The sequence below is a fragment of the Python bivittatus genome, unplaced genomic scaffold (genome assembly GCF_059951505.1).
Source record: "Python bivittatus isolate LINGU-HERP-01145 unplaced genomic scaffold, Pbiv_v1 ctg000140_np1212, whole genome shotgun sequence".
Lineage (NCBI taxonomy): Eukaryota > Metazoa > Chordata > Lepidosauria > Squamata > Pythonidae > Python > Python bivittatus.
In genome coordinates this window covers 774,692-798,072 of record NW_028277043.1, presented here as the reverse complement: position 1 = coordinate 798,072, position 23,381 = coordinate 774,692, and the positions used below count along the sequence as shown (strand labels likewise).

The window sequence follows — 23,381 nt, the reverse complement described above, 5'->3', positions numbered from 1 at the left end:
TGAAAGGTCTTAGATCATCAGACTCAGTTATGATTATGCCAGAACTGCAGAACATACATGCTTAAAATAAATCTCCATTAAAAATGTGTGGAGTATTAAAATCATGGTTGAGTCAGAGCAGACACCAGTACTTTATCTTATGGCAACGTCACCACTTCCTAGGAATTATGAGGGTTGCAGTGTAACCTATCTAGAAAGCACTAGATTGGGGGAAGTCTGCTTTAAGGAATCCAACAGTTGACCAAACTCTCTTTATAAGATTCTGCAAGGATTCTGGTAATTGACAGCTTAAAAGATGATTCAGTCCCCTGTTTGCATGGCCAGGGGCAAAAGGTTTAAGTTCTAGGTTTATGCCTTTAATGCCTTTGCATTACACCAGTCAGAAAGAATTGAGACATGCAAGAAAACCTGCTTGAAGCCAGAGATTAGCTAGTGTTCCTTGAGTTTTTTTGTATGTGTGTTTGTGAGCTTAGGAGTCAGTGTTGACTCCTGGTGACTGCCTGGATAAACCTCTGCAGTTTTCTTGGCAAGTTTTTTGGAAGTGGTTTCCCCTTGCCTGCTTCCTAGGGCTGAGAGAGGGGGACTGGCCCAAGTCACCCAGCTGGCTTCATGCCTAAAGTGGGACTAGAACTCTGTCTCCCAGTTTCTAGGCTGGTTCTTACACTATGGTAAACTGGCTCTTTCCTTGCCAATGCTTGTTCAAAATAGAAAGTTTCTGGGTCAGTTGTGCTCCCTAATTGGAACAACTGGGGACTTGCTTTTCCTACTTTCAGATTTTGCTTCAACTTATCCTGAATATTGTTGGATTGGGACTCATGAACCAGTCCTGTAGAGTTAGAGTAGAGTTGCTTCTTTCTGAATTTAAAAGTAGATTAAACAGGTTGATTAGTTTGAAAAATGCCACACTTTTTTTTTTCCTACAGTCATCCATTTGGATGAACTTTACCTTTGAATTCCTTCTTGACTCAGTGACTCAGGGCAGTTGTACACCTTCTGCATACAATGATGTTCATGAATCATTCTTGCAAAATAGTGAGAATTGTATGGTATGTTCTAAAGAAGGGGAAAGAGGCTGGTGATGAAAGCCAAATTCCATTATTATTATTGCAGTCCAGGCAGTAATCCTTTTTACACACTTGTTCACTTCAATAATATTGCTCTTCGATTTGAAATGGAGGGAGATGGGAGAAGAAGATGAGTATCTTCTAAACTTTTGGTCACCAGCAGGAATTTTTAGGAAAGACTGATTTTGGAAGATATGGAAACAGAAGGAAAGAAGGCATGGTAATGCCCAGATTATTCAGTCTTAGGAAATGGCAAAGAAGACAACTCTTGATATGGTGTACTCTGGCTGCTGTTGTTTCTACCTCCAAGATAAAAGGATCCATCAAATGGCTAGTATAAATGTGTTGTTGTTGCCAGGGGGGTGGGGGGTATAGTGGGTTTTGTATTTGGGATTTTTATTCCCACCCGGAGTCACTGTGAGTTGGGCTGACATATAAATTGTTTTTAAATTAAAAAAAATAAAATAAATCCATCTCCTTTGAGTTGACTTTAACTTCTGGTGACTTTATGGGCACATTGATGTGGCTTGTTGGTAAAGTATGGAAGTGATTTGTCATTAGCTTCTTCCAAGCTATTTGTATTTATCATCCTAATCTAGTTTATAGCACCAGGATTTAGTCTCCAATCCAAATACTTACCAGGACCAACCATGCTTAGCTTTTTTTGAACTCATCCAGTCTTGTTTAGATCCTGCCACAGCTGAGCCTGCTGCTAAGAGAACAGTAGAAAAAGAAGTGAGAGGAAGGATTACTGATTGCAGTTGCAGGAGGAATGTTTCACAGGGGAATAACATCTTTAAACATGTTACCAATAATTCTAGAGGGGACTGCTTTTCCCCATCTCTTCCCTTGCTTACTTTATTTCCAATACATTTATTTAGAAAATTTATAATCCCCAGCCTGTCCCTGCCCAGTTATTCTAACATCTCTCTTATATAAGTCTAGTCCTAGGATTCAGTTGGCTTTCTTCAATTGGGGAGGGGAAGAGATTTCTGTATTGGGGAGGGCAGCCAACTGGGAGATGGCTGAAGAAATTAAAGCTGTGTTGACCAGCTAGACTCATCTTAACAAACAAAATTAGTTACACTAAAATAGAAATACCTTAAACCTGCGTATAGTTGCATGGATGTAAAAATCCAATTCTCTTGTTGGTTTTGGAGATGGTACCCATGTTTCTTAGAAGAGATATATCGTAGAAGCATTCTCCTCTTGAGAGGAAGGGAGTGCTTCTTCAGAGATCGCTTCAAGTTATATTTTTGGAGACACTTAGATTAAGTCTTAGATTGATAAGATCTGTAGCAGAAACAAAGGAAGATGTGGGACTGAGATCTCTCTCTCTGTGTCTAAATACACTTGTCCCCCACCCCCACCCCCCAGGCCCCACAGTCACTGCTTCAGCTGCTGGCCGAACTTCTGAATGGCAGGATGCAACTTTCTTTGGCCGGGACAGGATACAGCTGGAAAAAGAACGATGGTGCTCTGTGGGTGTCCTTTGCAATCAAAAGTGGACAAGGCTGACTCAGGAAGAGTTTTCATTTAAATTAGCTTCTGCTTTTCAGCTCTGAAAGGCTTGTCCGCTTTCCAAGATGTCTGTGTTTATTTTCTTCCTTCTCTGTGTTTTGCTGATGGCATGACTTGTTTTTGAGACCTCGAATCCTGATGAGACGTGCGTTTTTTAAATAATCCCTTTTCCCTAATATCTTGGTCTGCGGCATGATTGAGTGGCAGGGATTTTGACAACACAGCCCCGTCTGCTAACCATGCAAAGCTTGCCAGTTATCCAGCAAAATTAAACCTTCACAATATTTCCACTCACTTGTCATGTGTTGCTATTTATGGCTGCTGGTTGATGGTCTTCCCATTGTTCCTCTACTCACTGTAGGCAGTTGGGGGAGGTGATTAATTCAGTCTTGATGCACCCTTCTTTTCTAATATTAATGTCAAGTTTTTTGCTTTTTGGTTTGTTTTTGTTTTTTGGCAAGCAACATCTACGTACAAATATCTGAGTATGTGATCCTTTAATGTGAGTGTACTTGGATTCTTGTGAATTTGTTTTATACATTATCATAGGTTCCTGGCCATGCTGCGCTGTGGAGGAATGATCTTTTCATTGGAAAAGAGGACGCTTTTACCACTTCTGATGCAGTTGGCATGGTCTGGGTGATTTTTGGTCTTTTGATGATCAAAGCCAGAGAAATGATTGTTCCAGAAATGTATTGCATAAAATGTGGAAAGATAAAACTTGCTACAAATGTGAAAGGCCACAATAGGCGTGTAATAAAAAGAGGGGGAGACAAAACAACAACAACGAAGAATCATAAAGCCCCATGGTTTTTATCCCCCTATTTTTTTTCTGGGTCTTCACATCTCTCCTAACACCTAACTTAATTTCTTGGATGTTAGTCTAGTATTAGTTTCTTGGGAGAAGTAAAAATGAAGAATTCCTAAAAAGGCTAAGCATGGTTGGGCCTGGTCAGTACTTGGAAGGGAGATTATCAGGAAATCCCAGAGATGTAGTAAGTTTGATTGAGAAACCCATTCTGAAAGAAGAAAGCAGGGACAACTACTTTTGCTCTGTTGCCAAGAAAACTGTATGGATGGATCAGTGAGTTAATAGGAGTTGAGGTCAGTTCATAGGTCGTTTTCTCTTTTTTGTATGAGTCCAACTTCTGAATGATGACACAATTTAGGTATTTATTTATCTATTGCTACAACCTTGTTTGTTTATTTATTGCTACAATTTACGTGTTGCTGCTCTTAGCAACTTAGATGATGAATATAATAAAATTAAAAAGAAAAATCAATCAGTACAATTATAATCAATCACCATCATTGAGATAGGAGAGTGCCACGTATGGTTATGCTGTTTGAATTTTAAAGCATCTGTGCGTTTGACAAATCTGGGGGGGGGGGGTGTTCACTGAACTCCAGGGAGTGCCAGAAGGACCATTTGATATCTTTTAAGAAAGAGAGAGATGTGCAACATAACTTTTTTTAAAAACATATTTAATTGTGCCTTATTAAGTGAAAGCCTCATTCTCTTGGCCAGGCTCAGTGTAACTCAGAGTACAAGTGTCACTAGGTGCTTTATTTCTTAGAGGGATAATGTTCAGAGTCTCTGAGAAGCTTATAGAATTAATATAGTAAGATTAGAAACAAAATTCAATTAATACAATTATAATTAATCTGCTGCACCACCATTTGAGGTAGCACGCTCTTCCTTGTCCCCAAATGCCTTTCTGAATTAGATGCATTAACTTAGTAGTACTTCAGATGTCCTCCTCCTGATGTCTTCAGTTTCACTAGGGCTGAAACTCCTATAATTTCATTGCAATGTTTGGATCTGGTGGCTCAGAATTCTGAGAGGTTTCATCTTAATTCATATCTTGTATGCCAGTTGAGAAAGTCTACCTTGCTACAATCCTATAAGACTACAGGTTAAGCTGATACTATCATTTTATTGCAGATAGGTATGTGTGTGTTGCGGGGTGTGTGTGTGTGTGGATGCTCTGAAATGAATGGTTGCTCTGAGTAATCTTGACAGAAGCCCACATCAAGTTTGTTGTAGTTCTGCTGCTTTAGGTAGTTTTACTGCCCTTGATAAATTCACCTGCTGCCTTATGACTTGTCAGAGGCATCATCTTATTCGTTTGTTTGTTTGTTTATTTATTTAAAACATCTTTATCTCATTCTTCTATTAAAAACACTTTGGAAATCTTACCAAAATAAGTAAAAATTGGATTTTCTAAATTGAAAATCCACGCATAAACCAGATTTTTGAAAATGCAGTATATACCTTTGAAATAGGGAAGTACAAGTTGCTTTTAAAATGGAAAAAAAAAGAGTTTTGAAGATTTTCCTCCTTTTTTTTTTTTACAACGGGGTCTATTTTGTGAGTGGAAGAGATGAGGGAAGAAGGGTCTGGATTGTGTCCTCTGGCATGTGGCGGATCTAACCAGCTCGGAAATGGCTCTCATATGCTCTCCTTCCACAATTGCAGACAACATCTTTTCCCCCAAGACATAGACATCCTGAGGTCATTTCCTGACACAGGATTTAAAAGCAGTCTTCCCAATTGAATAGTCTAATCTCTCAGCCATTGTTCACTGGTATTCCCCAAGGCCAGTTCTACTGTTGGGCAGAAGGTGGTGGCTGCCTCAAGCTGCCGTTTCTTGGGGTTGAGGAGTGTGGCCAATGGCACCAACCTGTTGCTTCTTGTGACCCTCATTATCTTGGATCCTAGCCTAGAACGAGCATGCTGTTTCCCAGCAGTAAAAGATTAAAATGGTGATCCATCACACTGAAAAACTTGTCCACTAGGAACCCACATTGAAGACCACCAGTGAAGAGAAGGAAGTTCCTTTTCAATCAATTTTGTTTCTGAATGGGGAATCAAATTGCTTCCATGCTCTGCCCAGGGCCTCATGATGTTCCTTTCTCCCTTTGAAAACATCCTTATTTAACATCAGGGACGCAGTACAATTGCTCTTTTGTTTACACTCGAGCTGGCACCCTCCTCCTCTTTTTCCTACCACCCGTCTATAGTGTCTCTTCCCCTTCCCCTTGGCCCCCATCACTGCTGTTTGCTTGAATACCTTAGTTAGGAACAAAGGATTTTTTTTGCCCAGGACATGTATCAGACATGGAGTTTTCCAAATGCAAAATTTGTCCACCAGCTGGGAACTGACTCATCATAGTCATCATAGATTCATCCCTGTCATCTTGACCAGTGCTTCATGATGAATAAAACTTATCTATAATCAGTGTGTGTGACAAGCTATGAAACTTTGACTTATTAGACTATGGGGGGTGGGGAAATGTGACTTATGGGATGTGCCCATTTACATCACTGGCATCAATGGTGGCATTTGAAGTAAAATCTGGTTTTAAGGGACAGGTCTTCAATTTAATGGGCTGTAGATTGTTAGAGGGAGATGAAGTTCAAATGAAAATGTGTTGGTTGTATCCGAAGTCTGATAAATTGATATCTGTTAAACTAAGGGTTTATTATACTCATAGACATATATCCGTGCAAACCATAAAGTCTGTGGTTTGACTCCTGGGTACTTCACAAACATGCCTATGTAGTTTTCTTGGCAACCATACAGAAATAGTTTACCCTTGCTTTCTTTTGTATAGTTTTCATGACTTCCTGGTCTAGCCGACAGCCCTTGTACTCCAAAGAGATTTTCACCCATGTTCTAACCAGGCATGATCCTGCTAAGCTTCTGAGCCCAGCCACATTTGGCCAAATGCTGCCACCTGGTGAGACATCTTTCGATTGATTTAAATAGGAACTGTAGTGCATTTTTACTATTTTTTTTAAAAAAAGGGGGGGGGGAGGTTCCAGTGGTTATTTATTTATTTGACAGATTTGGTAGTTTCAGCAGGAATGGGGAACCAATAGGCTTCCAGATGTCATTGTACTACAACAGCCAACATGGGAAGGAAGTGGGAGAGGAAGCTCATCAACATGTGGAGACCCCCTGGGTCTCCCTCCTTGCCCTTTAGCAGGTATTCTCAGGGTATTATGTTGTAAGAATACAGATCATACCTATATAAAAATATACTGTACAGAATCAGCTAAAACAGGAATTGTAGGCTAAATTCCTGTAGGCTAGGGAAAGACAAGAACATATCCCCTGTCCAAACCACTGTAAGTAACTGTTTTGTAGGTGTTGCTCCTAAACTTTCAAGGGTATCTTTGCAATCAAATGATCTAGAAACTTGCTTTGTTTTCCCTAAAAGGACTGGAAGCTGAATTTTGAGCATAGTACTGTATTCTCTGCTCCCGTAGAATTAGAGTCTTGAGTGTAACAGTGTGTCTCCATTTAATTGTCTGTAAACCATAATACTCTCCCTTCTCTCGGCATGTATTCCAGTGCCACCTTCTCTTGCACAGACCTGTTCTTAAATCTGTTTGATGTGCAAACCTGAGTGGTATGTTCCTTTGTGTTCTTCTTTCCTCGGTCTCACCACCCTTCGATGCTTCCAAAAGTATGTAACGTTCTAGTCTATTTCCATACGTACGATACTTAACTTAATTTGTCCGACATCTGCCATTTGGCTTGCCTGCTCAAATCATAGACCAGGAATGTGGCTTTGTTTCCCTTCACTGCAGACTCATCCATTAAATACATTTAAATAAAATGCTTGGCTTGCATTTTGAAAACAAAACAATTTTTGGAGGACCCTGATTATCATCTCTCAACTTTGGAAGGATGCATTTATTCCTGAAATAATAGTAGTTTTGAGCAGGTCTAGATAAGCTGTTAGTGTTGTGGAGGCAGCAGTGGATCGTTGAACCATGGTATCCTTCTGGACTGCCTGGGGGGATTAGGAGGGGGGCGTTACAGTGTTCTGGTGGTTCTCTTCCTTTCTCTGTGGTTGGATCCAGTCATTGTTGGCAATGGGGAGAGATCAAGCCAGAGATCCTTGACATGTGGGGTGCCTCAGGCCGTGACACTCTCTCCTCCTGTTTAATGTCATCATTGGATGAGGTCATCTATTGGTTTGAGATCAGGTATCATGCATCTCAACCCTAGGCTGACTAGGTGATGTCAAGGTCTTGTCCCATTGTCTGGGGGCTATGCAGGTTTGGATGGGAAGGAACAGGCTTAGCTCAACCCTGACAAGACTGAGAGGTTGTGGTATTTGAACCATCCAGGTTTGGAGATGTTCTGTACAGAGCTGTGCTTCCCCTTGTGGAATCGATATACAATTTGTGGGTCTTCTTGGACTTACAGCTCCTGTTCTATGAACAAGTGGCAGATGTGGCTAGGAAAGCCTTCACACAATTTCACCAGGAAGCCCTTCAGACATGCTTTGATCCCCTTGTGTTTGGACTGCTGAATACACTGCACAAGGGGCTGCCCTTGAAGATCTCTCACAAGCTACAGCTGGTCCAGAATTCAGCAGTATGGGCAGTTACAGGCATGCCATGATCTACCCACATAACACCTCTATGAGCTGCACTGGTTACCAGTAGATTTCCAGATGCAGTTCAAGGCACTGGTTATCATCTATAAAGTGCTTCATGGCATAGACCCTGGCTTCTTGAGGGGCCGCCTGGCTTCTGTAGTTTTACAGATGCTTGTTTTGACATTTTCTATATTGTATCATTTTGTTTTATTCTGTACACCGCCCAGAATTTGTGATGGAGTCAGGTACTTTATAATTTTTACAAACAGATACATTCATGATTGTCTCAATGACATTGGGAAATGGCCAGTCCTGGAAGCTAAATGCCAAATAACAGATTGAGGTCTAGGATTGGCAAGTATAATGGTATGTGGGAAAGGCCTTGGGAGATGGGGCAAAGAGATGCCTTCAGGAAAGAGGTGAAATCCTGGCTGTGCCAGAAAGCCTGGGGGCCAAATGGGGGCTCGCACCAGTGGAAGTGGCTTGTGGGGTGATTGACCTTGCCCCCCCATCATCCTGAATGTTTTAGTATTTATGTACAGGGTTTGTTGTCTATATTTGATTTTTAATGGATTAATTTATTTTAATTATTTATGGGGGGGTTAATTGTTGGTGGGGTTTCTGATTTTAATTGTGAGCCACCCAGAGTCACCTGTTGGGGGGAGATGGGCGGCATACAAATTTAATAAATAAAATAAATAAATAAATAAATGCTGCCTAGAGAACGGTCAGATAAGAGAGAGCATAGCCTGCAGGTGCATAGTGGGTGGAGAGAGAGGCTCAGAAGGGACCTTCCCTAAGTTCTCAGGCTGTAAAGGTGATGGCGGGAGGACTGTACTTTCAGATTTGCAAGATTCTGTTAATGTAGCTTTATAATAAAGTAGAATTAGTTCATCTGGTCCTGTTTCCTGTCTGGTCTACCTGGTAAGGCTGACACCAAGACAGCATTCCCAGAAATGCTACCTGTTCCACACACTGGGCCAGCTAGATTCAAGGGGACCCAGTGTGTGAATGGGACAGTAGTGCCAGAAAGGCACCCAGGAATGATTTGGGATAACCTGAACCTTTTACAAGAAGAGCTGGCATCACTTGAACAGATATAGAAGAAGGTTGGCAAAGCAGCTTTTAAACTGATCCTTGGGGAAAGCACCTAGTTTGGAAGATATTTTAGTAAATACTAAAAGAATAGGATCAATGCTGGGAAGTGGGTGAATGGCTTGGTTGTTTCAGTCAGGAGAGGAAAAGAAGGCAGGGTATGAAAAAGACTCATGCCAACAACGTTTGAAAAAGAACATGATATATAGTTACTTATATGCCAGTGGCAGAAGTCTCTAACCCAGATGGGGGAATGAGAGTACTTCTTGTGAGCAAGATCAGAGTTAAAGTGGTGGAAAGGAGAGGAACCCACGAGACACTGCCCTTTATAGCAAGGAGGGAAGAGTGCACTGGGAGAGGTGTTGCTCTTTATGTAGGAGCAGACCAGATTCCTCCATAAAATCATTATGGGTGGCAACATCTAATCCTAAATGTAAAATATATCTAGGGATGTGATGAACTGATGAAAAATACTGAGGGTTATTTTTTTCATAATATTTTTATTAAAGTTTATATATATAAAAGCTAATACAAAACTAAAAGACCTACAGACAAAAGGGGAAGGGGAAGGAGGGAGGGAGGGAGGGAGGGAGGAAGGAAGGAAGGAAGGAAGGAAGGAAGGAAGGAAGGAAGGAAGGAAGGAAGGAAGGAAGGAAGGAAGATAAAAGATGACTTCTCTCTCCCTCCAAGTAAGTATATGCATTAACAGTAACTTTACACCTTCTCTAATATTACAGAAAAAAGCCTTCTTCATCCCCTTTCTCATCCCTAAACAATAACCAAATTATAAAAAATATTCAACAATCAATTCAATCAGCAAAGGCATTAAGAGTGCCAGTGATAATAAACTGTACATTTTAAGCTTAAATAAAAAGCTTAAGCTATTTTGCATTTTAACTTCTAATTTTTTTCTAAAAAATGAAACATAAAAGATCTCTTCCCTTAAGTATATGAAAGACCAATAATAATAATAACATGTATATTTTAAAGTAAACCAAATAAATCACTTTTACAGGTATAAATCATCATCTTACAGTCCTGGTCAGAAAAATGAAATTCAGTATTAACAATTCAAGATCAAAACTTAGATTTAGAAAGTTTTCTTTCAAAACTTTAGAAAGAAAATTTAAATCTGATAAATCCACTTTGAATTCTTTGAGCCTTTTTGAAAAGCTCAATCTTCAATCTCTTCTCCAAATAAAGTCCCAGATAGTAATCTCTTATTATTCTCTCCCTGTCTATTTTCAGAAAAGGTTTCAGAGATTTGGTGTTTCCCTTCTGTGGGTCCAAACTCTCAAAGTCACTCTTCTGATCCATTGCAGCTTCTTTCTCCATATCGTTCTCATAATCAAGCATCTTTGAGTCCATCTTTCGATCCACAGCATCTTTTTCCATATCTTCCATGTCTCAGGGAGGTATGCTGAGAAATTCCTATTGTGGACTAATTACCTTCCAATAAGAATGTCAAGAGGGCTGAATCTCTTCATAATCTACGGAAATTATTTAAAACGAATTCAAAATAATTGATGCTCAGTTAGAATTCCACAATATAAGAAAGGTTCAGCCAAATCCAAGAAGAGACCAGCATGACTTTCTAGTAGTGTCCACAAAGCTGTAAAAATTAAGGCTTTCTTCAGAAATAGGAAAGCCTGTCCTAGTGAGAAGAACGAAAAGGAGCAGTGAATCCAGTAAAAAAAAGTGTAAATCAATAAAAGGAATGCCAAAAAAAAAAAATGAGGATGGTGCAGGAAAAAAAATCAAAGGAAACAATAAGAACTTCTTTTAATATATACAGGTAGTCCTTGCTTAATGATGGTAATTGGGACTGGCAACTCTGTCACTAAGTGATGTGGTCATAAAGCGCAACATCATGTGACTGCACCGACTTACGACAGCAGTTGTGGCTGTTCCAGTTGCCATTGTTAGTTGCCACATCCCATGGTCATGTGATCGCCATTTGCGACCTCCTGCTGGCTTTCCCATTGACTTTGCTTGTTGGAAGCCAGCAGTGAAGGTTGCAAATGGCGATCACATGACCGTAGGATGCTGCGGCTGTTGTAATTGTGAGCCAGTTGCCAAGCCCCCCAAATTGTGGTCATGTGCCTATGGGGACATTGTGACAGCTGCAGCTGCAAGGATTGGTCATAAGTCCTTTCATTCAGCATTGTCATAACTTCAAACGGTCGTTGAATGAGTGGTCACTGAACAAAGACTACCTGTATTCAAAGCAGAAAACCAGCAGGGAAGGAGTCAGATAGTTAAATGACAAAGGAATGAAGGGATCCTCAGGGACAGTATGGAGGTTGCAGAGAAACTAGATGAATTCATTGCCTTTGTCCTTACTACAGAAAATATAAAATCAGTTTTGGAACCTGTATTGATTTTTCAAGGAAGGAATCAGAAGAACTACAGCAAATGGAGGTAACAAGAGAGGATATTTTAGAATATCTTGAAAGACCAAATGGTAATAAATCACATGGTCCTGATTGCATCTACTTGACACTCAAAGGCAAATTTTGTAGACTTGGTCATCAAAGAAAAAATAAGTAGGCATGTGAAAGAGCAGGCTTTGCTGAAGGAGAATCAACAATGACCTAAGTGGCCTTGGTCTGACCAGCAGGGGATAAAAATGTGAAAAATAAATAAATACTGCTTGTAAGTACTGGGATGTTTGCCAGATCTTTGGCTGTGGATTCCATCTCTTCCTGGAACATAGGAAGCTCAATATATTGAAGATGCAGAAGGCCGAATCCAGGGCCTAACCACTATAAATCTAGGACACTAAGGTCTCCTCTCCTCCTCCTTCCTTCTCCTCTCTTGGTCCTTCTAGCTCAGCAGTATCTTAAATGATTAACAGCAGTTTCCCAGGGATTTTTCCCAGCCCATCCAAGAAATGCTGGGAATCGGATGTGCCTGCCAAGGGTCAAGAACCCTGATCCTTAATGGTGGGTTTGGCAGTGAAGATGACTCATAGACCAATGATTCTATAACTGAGACTTTTCTACCACTACCACCCTGAAAACTCGCTTCTCCATATCCTCAAATTCAGAAGCAGACGATGAGGTAATACAGATGTCACCTAATAAACCCATCCGCCTTGCCACAACCAGTGTTTAGACTATGAGTGCAGGCCCTTTTAGACACGTAACTTTGAGACTGGATGTGGCTGCATTCTCTCATTCTATTTTAAAGCTCAGTCGGCTTTGCATCAGTGCTGAAGCAATATCTTTGTAGAAGCCCCACGTTTCTGCTCCTTTTTTCTCAGTTCCAGGTGTTGCTTTGCATTATAGACTGCTTCCTGGCTTCTGGGATCTGGTTATGTCTTGCACCATGGTCAAGACATAACCAGAGAAAACTACTTTTCTGTGGCCCGGCTACAGCACAGCATGTGAATTCTGTTGCTGAGCATGCTGTCCTTCTCCGTAATTCAGGATAGTTGAGGTGGCTCTTAGAGCAGATTTGACAGCATTTATAAGATTTGTCACCATCTAACACCCAAGCATTGCTCCCTTCCAAAATTGTAACCATAATAGAAGTGAGAAATTATTAAGTGCTTGGGGAGTAACTTATTTCTTTTCAAAAAGATTACCTCAAGTTGAGTTCAGCTCCCTAGACACAACCATACAGTTTTCTCGGCAACAGTATGGAAGTATGCTGTTGCCTTTTTCTAGGGTGTTTGGATATCCCGTTCTTGTTTAACTACACTAATTGGGACCAGAAACTCCAGTGTTAAGCAATTTGGTTGCAAGTTGAAAAACCACACGACCATGCTGCTTACAATGGCAGTTCTGGCAGTCCCAGTTGCCATCATTAAGCAAGGACCACGCGGATCATTAAGCGAAGACCTCACATGACTGTGACTTCTGACTTCCTGCTGGCTTCCCCTTCCTTGCTTGTGGAAAGCTGGTAGGGAAGGTCACAAATTGTAATCATGTGACCATGGGGATGCTGCAATAGCCATAAGTACGAGGTATGGTCATAACTACCACTTGTTCAGTGCTATTGTAAGTTCGAACGGTCACTAAACAAGTGGTTGTTAAAGGAGGACCACCTGTATCTCATTCTACATACTACCCAGGTCCAATCCTGCTTAGATCTTTATCAAGATCAGCCAAGTTTAAATAGGTGTTACATGCATGAAAGAATGATGGCAACAGTTTTTCATGTAAATAAAAGCAAACACAATTTTGTCTTGGCCCTATTCCCTTTTGGGAAGGTGACTCTTGGGACACCATTCAAAAGCAAAGTGTGGCCCGTGCCCCAATGCTTGTACAATGTGTGACCTTTTAGATGTTGTTGGAATAGATTCTGTTGTTTCCTACCATTGGCCTAGCTTGTTAAGTTTGATGGGAATCGAAGTTGAGGAACATCTGAAAATCTTCAGAATTGAAGGTTCCTGAAGTGGTAACCTGACTATTTTGGATTCTCCTAGCCTTCTTCCCAATCTAATACCCCCCACCCCCAGCTGTGTTAGACCACAACTCCCATCATCTCCAGCCCTCATAAATTAGAAAATCAATGATTTTGGGCATCATCATACAACCTTTTATAAAAAATAGATGGAAATCTTTTGTATCCACACTGACTGTGTTTATGGCCATAAAACTGTACCTCCTGCTATTATTGTCTCCTGTGCTATCACAATGGGGCCGGGGGGGGGGGGCATGTAAAAGAGAAAAACGATACTGCCAGAGTAGAGAATCTATCTTGTTAAAAGTACCCTGGCAAATTGTCTGCAGAGTTTATCTGGCAAAGAGAAACATGAGAATCATATCACTAACAATTGTTAGGACACTCTTCTGCAAAGGCCATACAAGGAGAAGTTTTATCAGATTCTGCAAATGTTTAAAGAGCAGTTAATAATCAGGCTTGCATGAGCTCGGAGCCATCAAGGTAAGAGAACACCAAGTATGGTTATGCTGTTTGAATCTTAAAGCGTCTGTGCGTTTGACAAATCTTGAAGGGCTTCACTGAACTCCGCAGAGTGCCAGCAGGACCGCTTAGTATGTTTTGAGAGAGATATATGCACAATGTAATCGTTCTTTAAAAAATGTACTTAACTCTGTCTTGTTAAGTGAAGGCCTTGTTCTCTTGGCCAAGCTCAGGGCAACTCAGAGTGCACGTCTCCAGGTACTTTATTTTTTGAGATTTAGGAGGATGTATAGAAAAACAAAATGTACATCATTAACATTCTGTAACAGGCTCCTCCTTCTCCTTCTCCTTCTCCTTCTCCTTCTCCTTCTCCTTCTCCTTCTCCTTCTCCTTCTCCTTCTCCTTCTCCTTCTCCTTCTCCTTCTCTTCCTCCTCCTTTTTTTCAAATAGTTTGGTGCTACCTGGATAGAATTCTACCTTTTATTATCACAAATAATATCTGAAACATTTATAAGTAATTAGGATTTGTTTGGTTGTTTTCCTTTTGGAAACAACTATGTAAAAATGTTTTCTAAACATAAATTGCACAGAGGGTCTTCTGGCACCATAAAGACTAACACATTTATTATGATATGAATTCAGGACAAACAATTTGGTGCTCTCCAGAACTTTTGGACTATTGCTTCCCTAATCCCTGCCCCAGTGACTGGAACTGTAAGCCAAAACAGGGACTAGAGTATTTTTATCAGATGTCAATTTCTTTTTAACCTTCTGTGTTCACTGGACTAATGTTTTTTGTTTTTATTTTTTCCCTTAGCGTTCTGGGTCATGAAACTTAATCCACAGCAAGGTCCATTGTATGTGAGTAAACCATGTTTTAAATTTACATTTTCCATCTGGGGGATTTAGACATTAGGAAAACGTTCTGGCTTAAGATGGTGTGTGAAATCAATCACTGAGATCAGATGCTCTCAGATGGATAGTTTTAATTATTAAAACCTGTGGTGTAAGGGATGTAGCAGTGCTGGCAGTGCTTGTGCCTCTGCTTGAATGCTTGTGAGCGGGATTTAGGTGAGCAAAGCTGAAAACAGCTCTCTTTGCAAACAGAACACGCTTGCCTTTGTCTTTGGACCTCTCCTGGATACCCCAAAGCTGGTATTGCTGTTTTGGTTGCCTTTTCAGCCATTATCTTGCAATCTCATGGGCACCAAAAGTAAAGTAAATTCTTGCTAGCCCTTCAAGGCAGGCCAGGGTCAAGAAATAGACACTGCAAGGATTCCAGAAATATTACTTGATTATTGTAGGGTGCACGAACAGGATCTTGAAAGCCCGTTCACAACCTTCACTGCCCCTTTTGAAGGACAACTAGGTCAAAGCAGGGCTGTTCTGAGTCCTTTCTCATATTTTCTATTTTCCAGGATTGATCAGTCGTTTTGCCTCCCCTAACTTCCTTCTCAAGGCCAGAGGTAAATTCCTCTACAGTTCTTCCCCCTCCACCCCAAAAGACCCAAATCTCCATGAAGTTTTGACAACCTCGTCCCTAAGATATCTGTCACATTTATAACCTGCTGAGTTAACCACAGATTCCCAGTGATTTACAACAATAAAAATATTATCTCTGCCCATCCTACATGCTCTCACAAAATGGCCATGTTCCAGGTTCCCTCCTTGAAGCAATGATATCCGATAGGACCTGGAGCCCTACCTTTTTTATTGCAATCCCTGCACTTTGGAACAAGTCTCTTTCGTGTGCACACACTCACACTCACGTGATTGAGATGTCCCCAGTCTTGTTAGCCCTTATTCTGGGAGATGCAGTATATGATTGGTGAACCCCAGCTATATGATTTATGTATTCATTTGTCAAATTTATGTGGCTGCCCATCTCACAAAAAAGTGACTCTGGGCAGAGTACAGCAAGACTAAAAAACAATTAATATATAAAAACTATTATAATTATTATTAATATGGTTGGTCACACAATCAGCCAGATGTCTTGACTGGATTTGGCATTTTTACCTACCTATCAAGTCCTTCCCAAGGACATTATTATTATTATTTAAGAAACCCACAAGGTTAATAACAATGGAGCCACCTCAGTATCTCACCGGTCCCCTGGGGTCACCAGTCCTGATGGCATAACCAGGTTTTGAAGGACTTCCGGAAGATCAACAGGGATGGAGCCAGCCTCACTTTGGGGAGGAGGATGATCCATAAAGTGGACACCATGTCAGAGAAGGCCTGTCTCCTAGGACTTGCCAAATGTAGCTTCCTAGCCAACAGGACCCGTAGCATGCCTCTTCTGCCCAGTCTGATGGGATGGACTGATGCAATCAGGGAGAGGCAGTCTCTCCAATTATCTGGCCCCATGCCATGTAGGGCTTTAAAGGTCAAAAACAGCACCTTGAATTGGACCTGGAGGCAAAGCAGCTCGTGGAGCAGAGGTGTAAACATGTTCTAGAAACACACATAACTGCCCGCACGCTGCATTTTGCCCCAGCTGAAATTTCCAGATACTCTTCAAGGGCAGCTCCATGTAGTAGTCCAATTAAGAGAAGACTAGGGCATGATATTGATATGTTGGCTTATGGGTTTCTTTTTTTATTGACAATGTATAGGTTTTATTTGCAATATGGGATGACATTCTTGATGATTGTGTGAATCAGAGGATGATGAATGAATGAATGAATGAATGAATGAATGAATGAATCAACCAACCAACCAACCAACCAACCAACCAACCAACCAACCAACCAACCAACCAACCAACCAACCAAATAAATAACAGAAAAATTAAAATATCCCCAGAAAAGGTCAAATTCTACTTAAAGATGCCTACGGATTCTAATGGAGCAATTGTACCGATGCAAAATCCATCCAAAGAAAATAACATTAATAAAATAAAATCCACGATAGAAACCATAGTGACAGCTAAACGTCAGAATCCCTATAGAACAGCTCCATCTTTAACATCTTCTAGAATGAGCAAGTCTGATTTTGGGAGGGGGTGTAACTGAAAAGTGATGCCTCTGGGGGAGAATTGCATGCGAGAAGATTGAAATCTTTTGGCTTTGTATGTGAGAATGCTGACACCTTCTCATTCTTTGGCCTTCTCCACTAAAGGCTTGCAAAACTGGAAGAACGTAGCATGCAGCTGTGTGCTTGGCGTGGCACTAACTGCCTCTATCATGAGATAGAACCTTCCCCAAAGATACATTTTTGTGGTGGTGGTGGGAAGACAGTGCTGGATTTGGCCCTTTCTGGAAATTGTGGAGGCATTTTCCTAGTGCTCTGATTAAATGCTCTGAAAATGTTGAGCTTTTGGGGGGATCCTTATCTTACTGGGTCCTTATTTGTCTCTAAAACACAACTCTTAATTGTTGAGTGTCTGGATACGTTTGATTGGAATATATTTGATTGGAATGTTGAAGAAAGGAACCTACATTCTTGCTGGTATGACATAGCCTTCCTTTGTTAACCATGCTGGATAAAAGGAATGCTTTATAAGCTAGGCTTCTTTTGGTGCGTTATTTACCTTGTGGCAAGGGTGTAACCAAATGGAGAGGTAGGGGGGAAATGTTTCTTGAATGACAAAGGAAGCCTATATTTTACAAGTGGCTTCATTATGAATGCTTGAAGGAACAGGTGAATCTGTAAGTAAACCAGAGATCTAGCTGCACTTCTACCGTCCTTTTTGTATGAAAATGCTCGGAAAGCAGAGGAGGGAGTGCAAGAAAAGAAGTTCCAGGGATGGGACTGGGTGGATGGACCAAAGCAAAAAGGATCTTACACATTTGAATTATCCTTAGCAGCGGTGGAGAATGTGTAGCCAGATCTACCAACTGACAGATCCCAGTCTTGTTCACCATTGGCCCAAGCTGGCTGGGGCAATTACAAGTTTTGGTTCTCCAGAATCTGGAAGTCCATAGGTATCTCACCACCAGGTATAAATACTGAGAGCGGTCAGTTCTAACAAAACAGCTCAGGAGGAAATCAGTAACACTGATTTATTGGTTTGAGTAGCACATCACATTAATCCACAATGTCATTTGTTCCTTTTTTTTTTTCTTAGTATATTGCCTGAGCCCAGGCCATTATGGTTTATTTGATAGACCACAATTAGGCACATAGCATCATATGAAATGTGAACCTTGTTACTGCCTTGATCTGCATGAGTTTAACTAGAGCTAAAATAGTGGCTTTCAAAATCTATACAGAGATGATGATGGGATTTTCTTGTAACTCGGTGAAGAAAGTAATCTTCTTAATCCATATACCCTGGCTGCAAAATGAAGCTGCAGAGAAATGTGGAAACCGTTCCTTGGTTGGCTTACCGGGTGCGGAACAAGAGCTTGCAGAGTTGGGCAGTGCCGAGAAGAGAGACAGTTGTGTGCTGACACATTCTCTCCCAGAATCCCTTGTACCTTACCCAGAATCCTTGTAATTGACCGCAGCACTGTCTCCCAGAATCCTCTGCAACAACTTGTAGGAACACTCTTATCCCAGAATTCTTCATAACATGCAGAAGAGGTTGCAGCTAGGTTGGCATGGAAAGCTGACCCACCCTGTTGCTGAATGCTTGATAACCTCTGGGTTGAACTGTTGAGCTTGTTAAGCGTTCCTTTCATGGGAAGTCAGGATCCAAAAGCCTTCATTTTCCAATACTGTGCTTATTTTTTTTCCTTTTCTCCCTCCTTTTTTCTCATTATTTCTCAACCTTGGATGAGAGCTGTGGAGTGCCACCCAGTGGTCACTGCAAACCTACCCATCACCTTTTACTAATGATCCCAAAGATCTCCTCCCCATCCCTGTTACTTTTCAAAGGAACAAAAGAAGCTGGGTTTCTTGAGCTGTATGGAAAATGATCCTCCCTCTGTTAAAAAATATGAATTCTTTCTCAGTTTCCCAGAAAACATCAAAATAATTGTGATAGTTATGACTCAGGTTAGCAGGGATGCCAGCATTCTTAACAGTTTAAAGACATGGGAAGCCACCTGCAGAATTGCGTATCTTCAGGAGGGGGCACCATATACGCTTGCAGACATCATCTTGGTGCCTTTGAGGCTCCTTGGCCTGTATGGGCTTCATGGATTTATTTTTGAAAGGAAGACAGGCATTCTCTGACACAAAGGGCCATCCTCCAGAATCCCCTCATTTCACAAAACCCTTTGGGCCTCACAGAGTTCCATAAGCATTATTAGAAAATAAATCTGCTGAGCTTTTGTTCAGCGTTCTGTTTCAAAGCATGCCTGGAGAGTTGGAGACCGTGACTTCTGCTAATTGAGGGCTTCATGATTGGCCAGTCCTTTGTGGCAACCCTTTTGGGCTGAAACAAGTGACTGCCCTCCCACAGCAGTCATTTTGTGAAAGTGGCACGGCCTCTCAAAACTCCTAAAAATGTCCACTGCTCTGCTCTCAAAATGCTAGATACATCTACAGGTCCAAAAAGATTGTCCGTCCCTGGCTTAGTTCTTCCTTACAACACCTCATTCTTCTGTAACTTAATGTTCTCACCTTCCCAAGTTAACAGAGGTTAACAGATACATCTGTAACCCACAGAACCAGGATTTGAAATAGCAATGAGTATTTGTTGAGAGCTATAGCAAAATGTTGCAGTATATCCTCACCCTTTAAATTTAGGGTGCCAGCTAGCCAGCCATGCCTTTGGGAGGATGCTGAAAGTTGATAGGGTAGCCTTTCCCCCCAAAATGTGTGGACTTCAATCCTCAGGACTCAGGAAAGACCACACTGGTTGAGGAGTTCTGGGAATTGAAGTCCATACATTTGGAAGCCCCAGTTCTAGGGGTTCAAGAAACCCAATAGTGTTTCTCTGTTTTGGTTGACTTTTCTCATACTGTATTTACCCAAAAAGATGATGATGATCCCCAGGATATTTAAATAAATGAAACACCTTATCTGGCTCTTCTCTTTCATTTTAAAGGTAAATTATTTTGGAGAAAAACTCAGCCTTTCAGGTAGATATAATTCTTAGTGTTAATTTCTTGAGACACTATCGAGCATACCCAGTTATCCTTGGACTGTTGTGTATGGGTAGGTTGTCCCTTTCTGTTTCTGTTATTTATTCAGCTCACAGTCACCTATGCCTTAGTCACCTCCTGTTGGGATTACTGCAATACGCTGTACATGGGGCTGCCCTTGAAGGCAATCCAGAAGCTGCAACTGATCCAGAATGCAGCAGCACGTGCAGTTTTGGGTGCCCCATGGTTCACCTGAGTAACACCACTACTGCATGAGCTGCACTGGCATACAGTTGCTTTCCAGATGCAATTCAAGGTGCTGGTTATCACCTTTAAAGCCATGCATGGCACATGGCCAGGTTGCATGCAGGACTGCCTCTTCCTGAAGGTATCTGCCCATCCTACTAGGTTAGATAGGGTAGGTGTGTTCCAGGTTCCCTCCCTTAAATGTTGCCATCTGTTGGGATCTCAGAGGTGTGCCTTCTCTGTGGCCACCCCAGTCCTTTGGAGAACAGCCTTCCACTGGAGTTCAGAGGGATCCTCATCCTTTTAGCCTTCTGGAGGGCTGTGGGGACCTGACTCTTCCCTCAAGCATTAGGTGAGGATGGGGGTTGAACTGGGGAGGATGTTTGGTCTGGCGACTGGGGGGAAGTGTACTTTTGTTTTTAACCATGTTTTTATGGATTGTTGTGAGCCACCTTGAGCCATTATATGAGATAGGCGGCCATATAAGTCCTGTGAATGAATGAATGAATGAATGAATGAATGAATGAATGAATGAATGAATGAATGAATCTTTATTAATTACTTATTTGGGATTCATCTGAGTATGCTGAGGACCTCCTTTTGGTTTTTTTCTGTTCTGCCTATTGGCTGCAGGAGGGTTGGCACACAGAATCTTGGGTTTACTGTTAGTGGGGTTGAAGACTTGTTTAGAACCACCGATTAAGAGAGAGTTGGTTAAGCTTTATGATAGGAAGGCAGAATACAGTCCTGTGCCTGCTTTCCAGCTGGTTGACTACACTTGGAATTAAGTCCAGACAGCCTATTCGTCTTTCCTTTAGCTGTACTAAGGACTTACAGCACACCACCCCCTCTTTGGTACTTGAAACATTTGTCATTGGATTGCCCAGCAGCTGCTAGGAAAACCAAAATGTTTAGCACTCTTACTATCCAACCATGTATCTTTTGGGGAAATGCTTTTAACAGAACCCACCTCTTAACAATATGGCAAAGAATTGAAAGAGCAACTATGTACTGCAGAACATAGTTCTTTATAGCTGAACCCAAGTAGACTGTAGTTTGTCCTAACTATGTTTGAGGGAAATAAACCAACTTTAAGCAGTGTTTTAAAACCTGATCTGTTTCCTAAACCAGTTTATCCACAGATCATAGGTCAAGAGAACAGTATCGGTGGGTTAACTTTGAAGTGAAAAGTGAACAAGGGCCAGCCTGAAGCTATTATAGTGCTAAATTACATCCAGATCACCAGAGATATTGTGTTGATACACAACACCAAGCCATAATATGATGTTTGTTTTCAGCTTAGCACATTGTACAATATGTAAGCCATGGTATGTTATTTATTGCAATTGCAGCTTGGTCAGCAATTAAAAATTGTATCTTAATTCTGTCTATCAAGCTGCAAGTTGCGTGAAGGCAATCCTGTTGGGTTTTTTTTTAACCTTTCATGTTCCATGTTTCCCACATTTCTCTATTAAAATTTGAGGTACATATTTAATTATTTACTATTCACCTAAAAATATGCAGCATTATCTTTTGTTCTAACATCATTCAACCTTTTATTATTACCCCATTAGCAAGCACTGTGGATTTTTGCGGGGAGGGGGATAATGATGGTAAGAAAAATAGGAGATGAGGCTTATTGAAACCTTGATAGCAAATATGAAATCCTAATGCATTGTTACAGCTTCCATTGTGCTGAAAATACTTGAAACTGTAATGTCATATTTTCACACAAGTAGTCTTAGAATAAGTAGTCTTATTCTGACTGCAGCCATGCCAGAGTGGTCATTCTCCATGCCGTTTATTTCTGGATTTTTTTTCTGAGTGGCCTTAATCTGCAAAAGGTGACAAAGTCCTTTTTTCTATGTGCTTGGCCAAAGCCTCCGGGGTTATGCTTTGCTGTGTGAACATGTATCTCTGGAACTTCAAAGGGTGCAATGCAACCAGCATCTTTGTAACTCCTGGATCCTCTGGACAGAATTCCCGATGTTCCTCCCTTCATCAGTAGGGATTGTGACATGGCTACAACCACAAGCTGTCAGGTGAATTCAGCCCCAGAAACCTTGAGTGTGACCCAAGAGACTTTCCCAATTTTTAAAGGGGCACAAGGGAGAGAAGTAGCTAACACCTGCGAAGTAATCATGGGAAGAAGTGAACTGAGATATCTTAATTAGATGTACGTTGAAATGAAAGAGTATTGGAGGTTGAGCCCTCTCCCCCTTTTTGTGGGGGGGAGTGGTCCTTGGCATACTACTCAGAGGCCAAATGTGGACTTCAGGCCTCCTGATTTATCTCATCCTTTCTGCAGAGGGTCAAAGTAACATGGCAATTCAGTGACAAAGAAGCCATGGTGTTTTCAAAGTGATAAGCTGCTTTTCAGGCATCTTGAAAGGAAAGGACCCTGAAGAGTAGTTGATGGGACAGACCTCTGAGTTTGAGACCCTGGAGAACCTCAGCCAGTCAGAGCAGATAATCTAGAATTAGACTCAATCATCTAACCTGGTATGAGAAAGTTTTAATGCTTGGAGTGGGCAAGATAAGTGATACTGACTATGTTCACACATAATGTTTAACTTGGTTACTGAATTAATCTATATTATAGGCTCAGATAATACAATAAAGCATGAACCAACCAAAATGGGCTGGGCTTGAATAGCAGTCAAGTCACACACGCAATAACCAGTATTAATACTAACCAAGGTTAGCATACTGCATAAACCTAGCAATCTGTTCTTAAACATTTTTAGCTTGTGTGAAGCCAACCTCTGAGTGACTCTACCTGACCTTAATGTGGTGAATGAAAATTGTTTGGACTCAGAAGAAAGTGTCAAGGCTTGGGGCGGGGGAAATGAAAAAAATTGTGGGAGGAGGGACAGAGCCAGTCTCATTGCATAAGGAGGCAGATTTGATGCCCAGAAAGCTTGGATGTCTGAGAACTAAGTCCAAAGGCTTGCTTATGAGACGACATCTGATTCTCTCCCTCCCTCCCCCCTTTTTTTCTTTGTATGTTTTAGAATAAGTTGCTGGCACATTGTTTGTTCCCCACGCAAAAAACAAATATTTTTAGATTGATTGCTTCATCAAAAGTTCAAGAATATAAATCACATTCTGTGTGACCTCATTGCACTCCGTTTCTGGATGGGAAGCAACAGGCCATTTTATATATAATGAAGTCTTCCTACCAAGCTGGGCACTCTTAATGGAA

At 41.2% G+C, this 23,381-nt stretch overlaps 1 protein-coding gene across 9 annotated transcripts in view; it reads left to right on the top strand.

Moving 5' to 3' along the window:
• The window catches only part of AKAP13 (A-kinase anchoring protein 13), a 234,008-nt gene that overhangs the window by 67,183 nt on the left and 143,444 nt on the right, over positions 1-23,381 (top strand). For 7 of the 9 annotated variants that reach the window (XM_088136396.1, XM_088136402.1, XM_088136401.1 and 4 more), the window contains exon 3: positions 14,770-14,813. The exons of the other annotated variants lie outside the window; for them this stretch is intronic. In XM_088136396.1, the coding sequence (XP_087992522.1) occupies positions 14,781-14,813 (33 nt within the window). In that variant the 5' untranslated portion in view covers positions 14,770-14,780. The remainder of the gene's footprint in view (positions 1-14,769; positions 14,814-23,381) is intronic. 9 annotated transcript variants of the gene reach the window in all.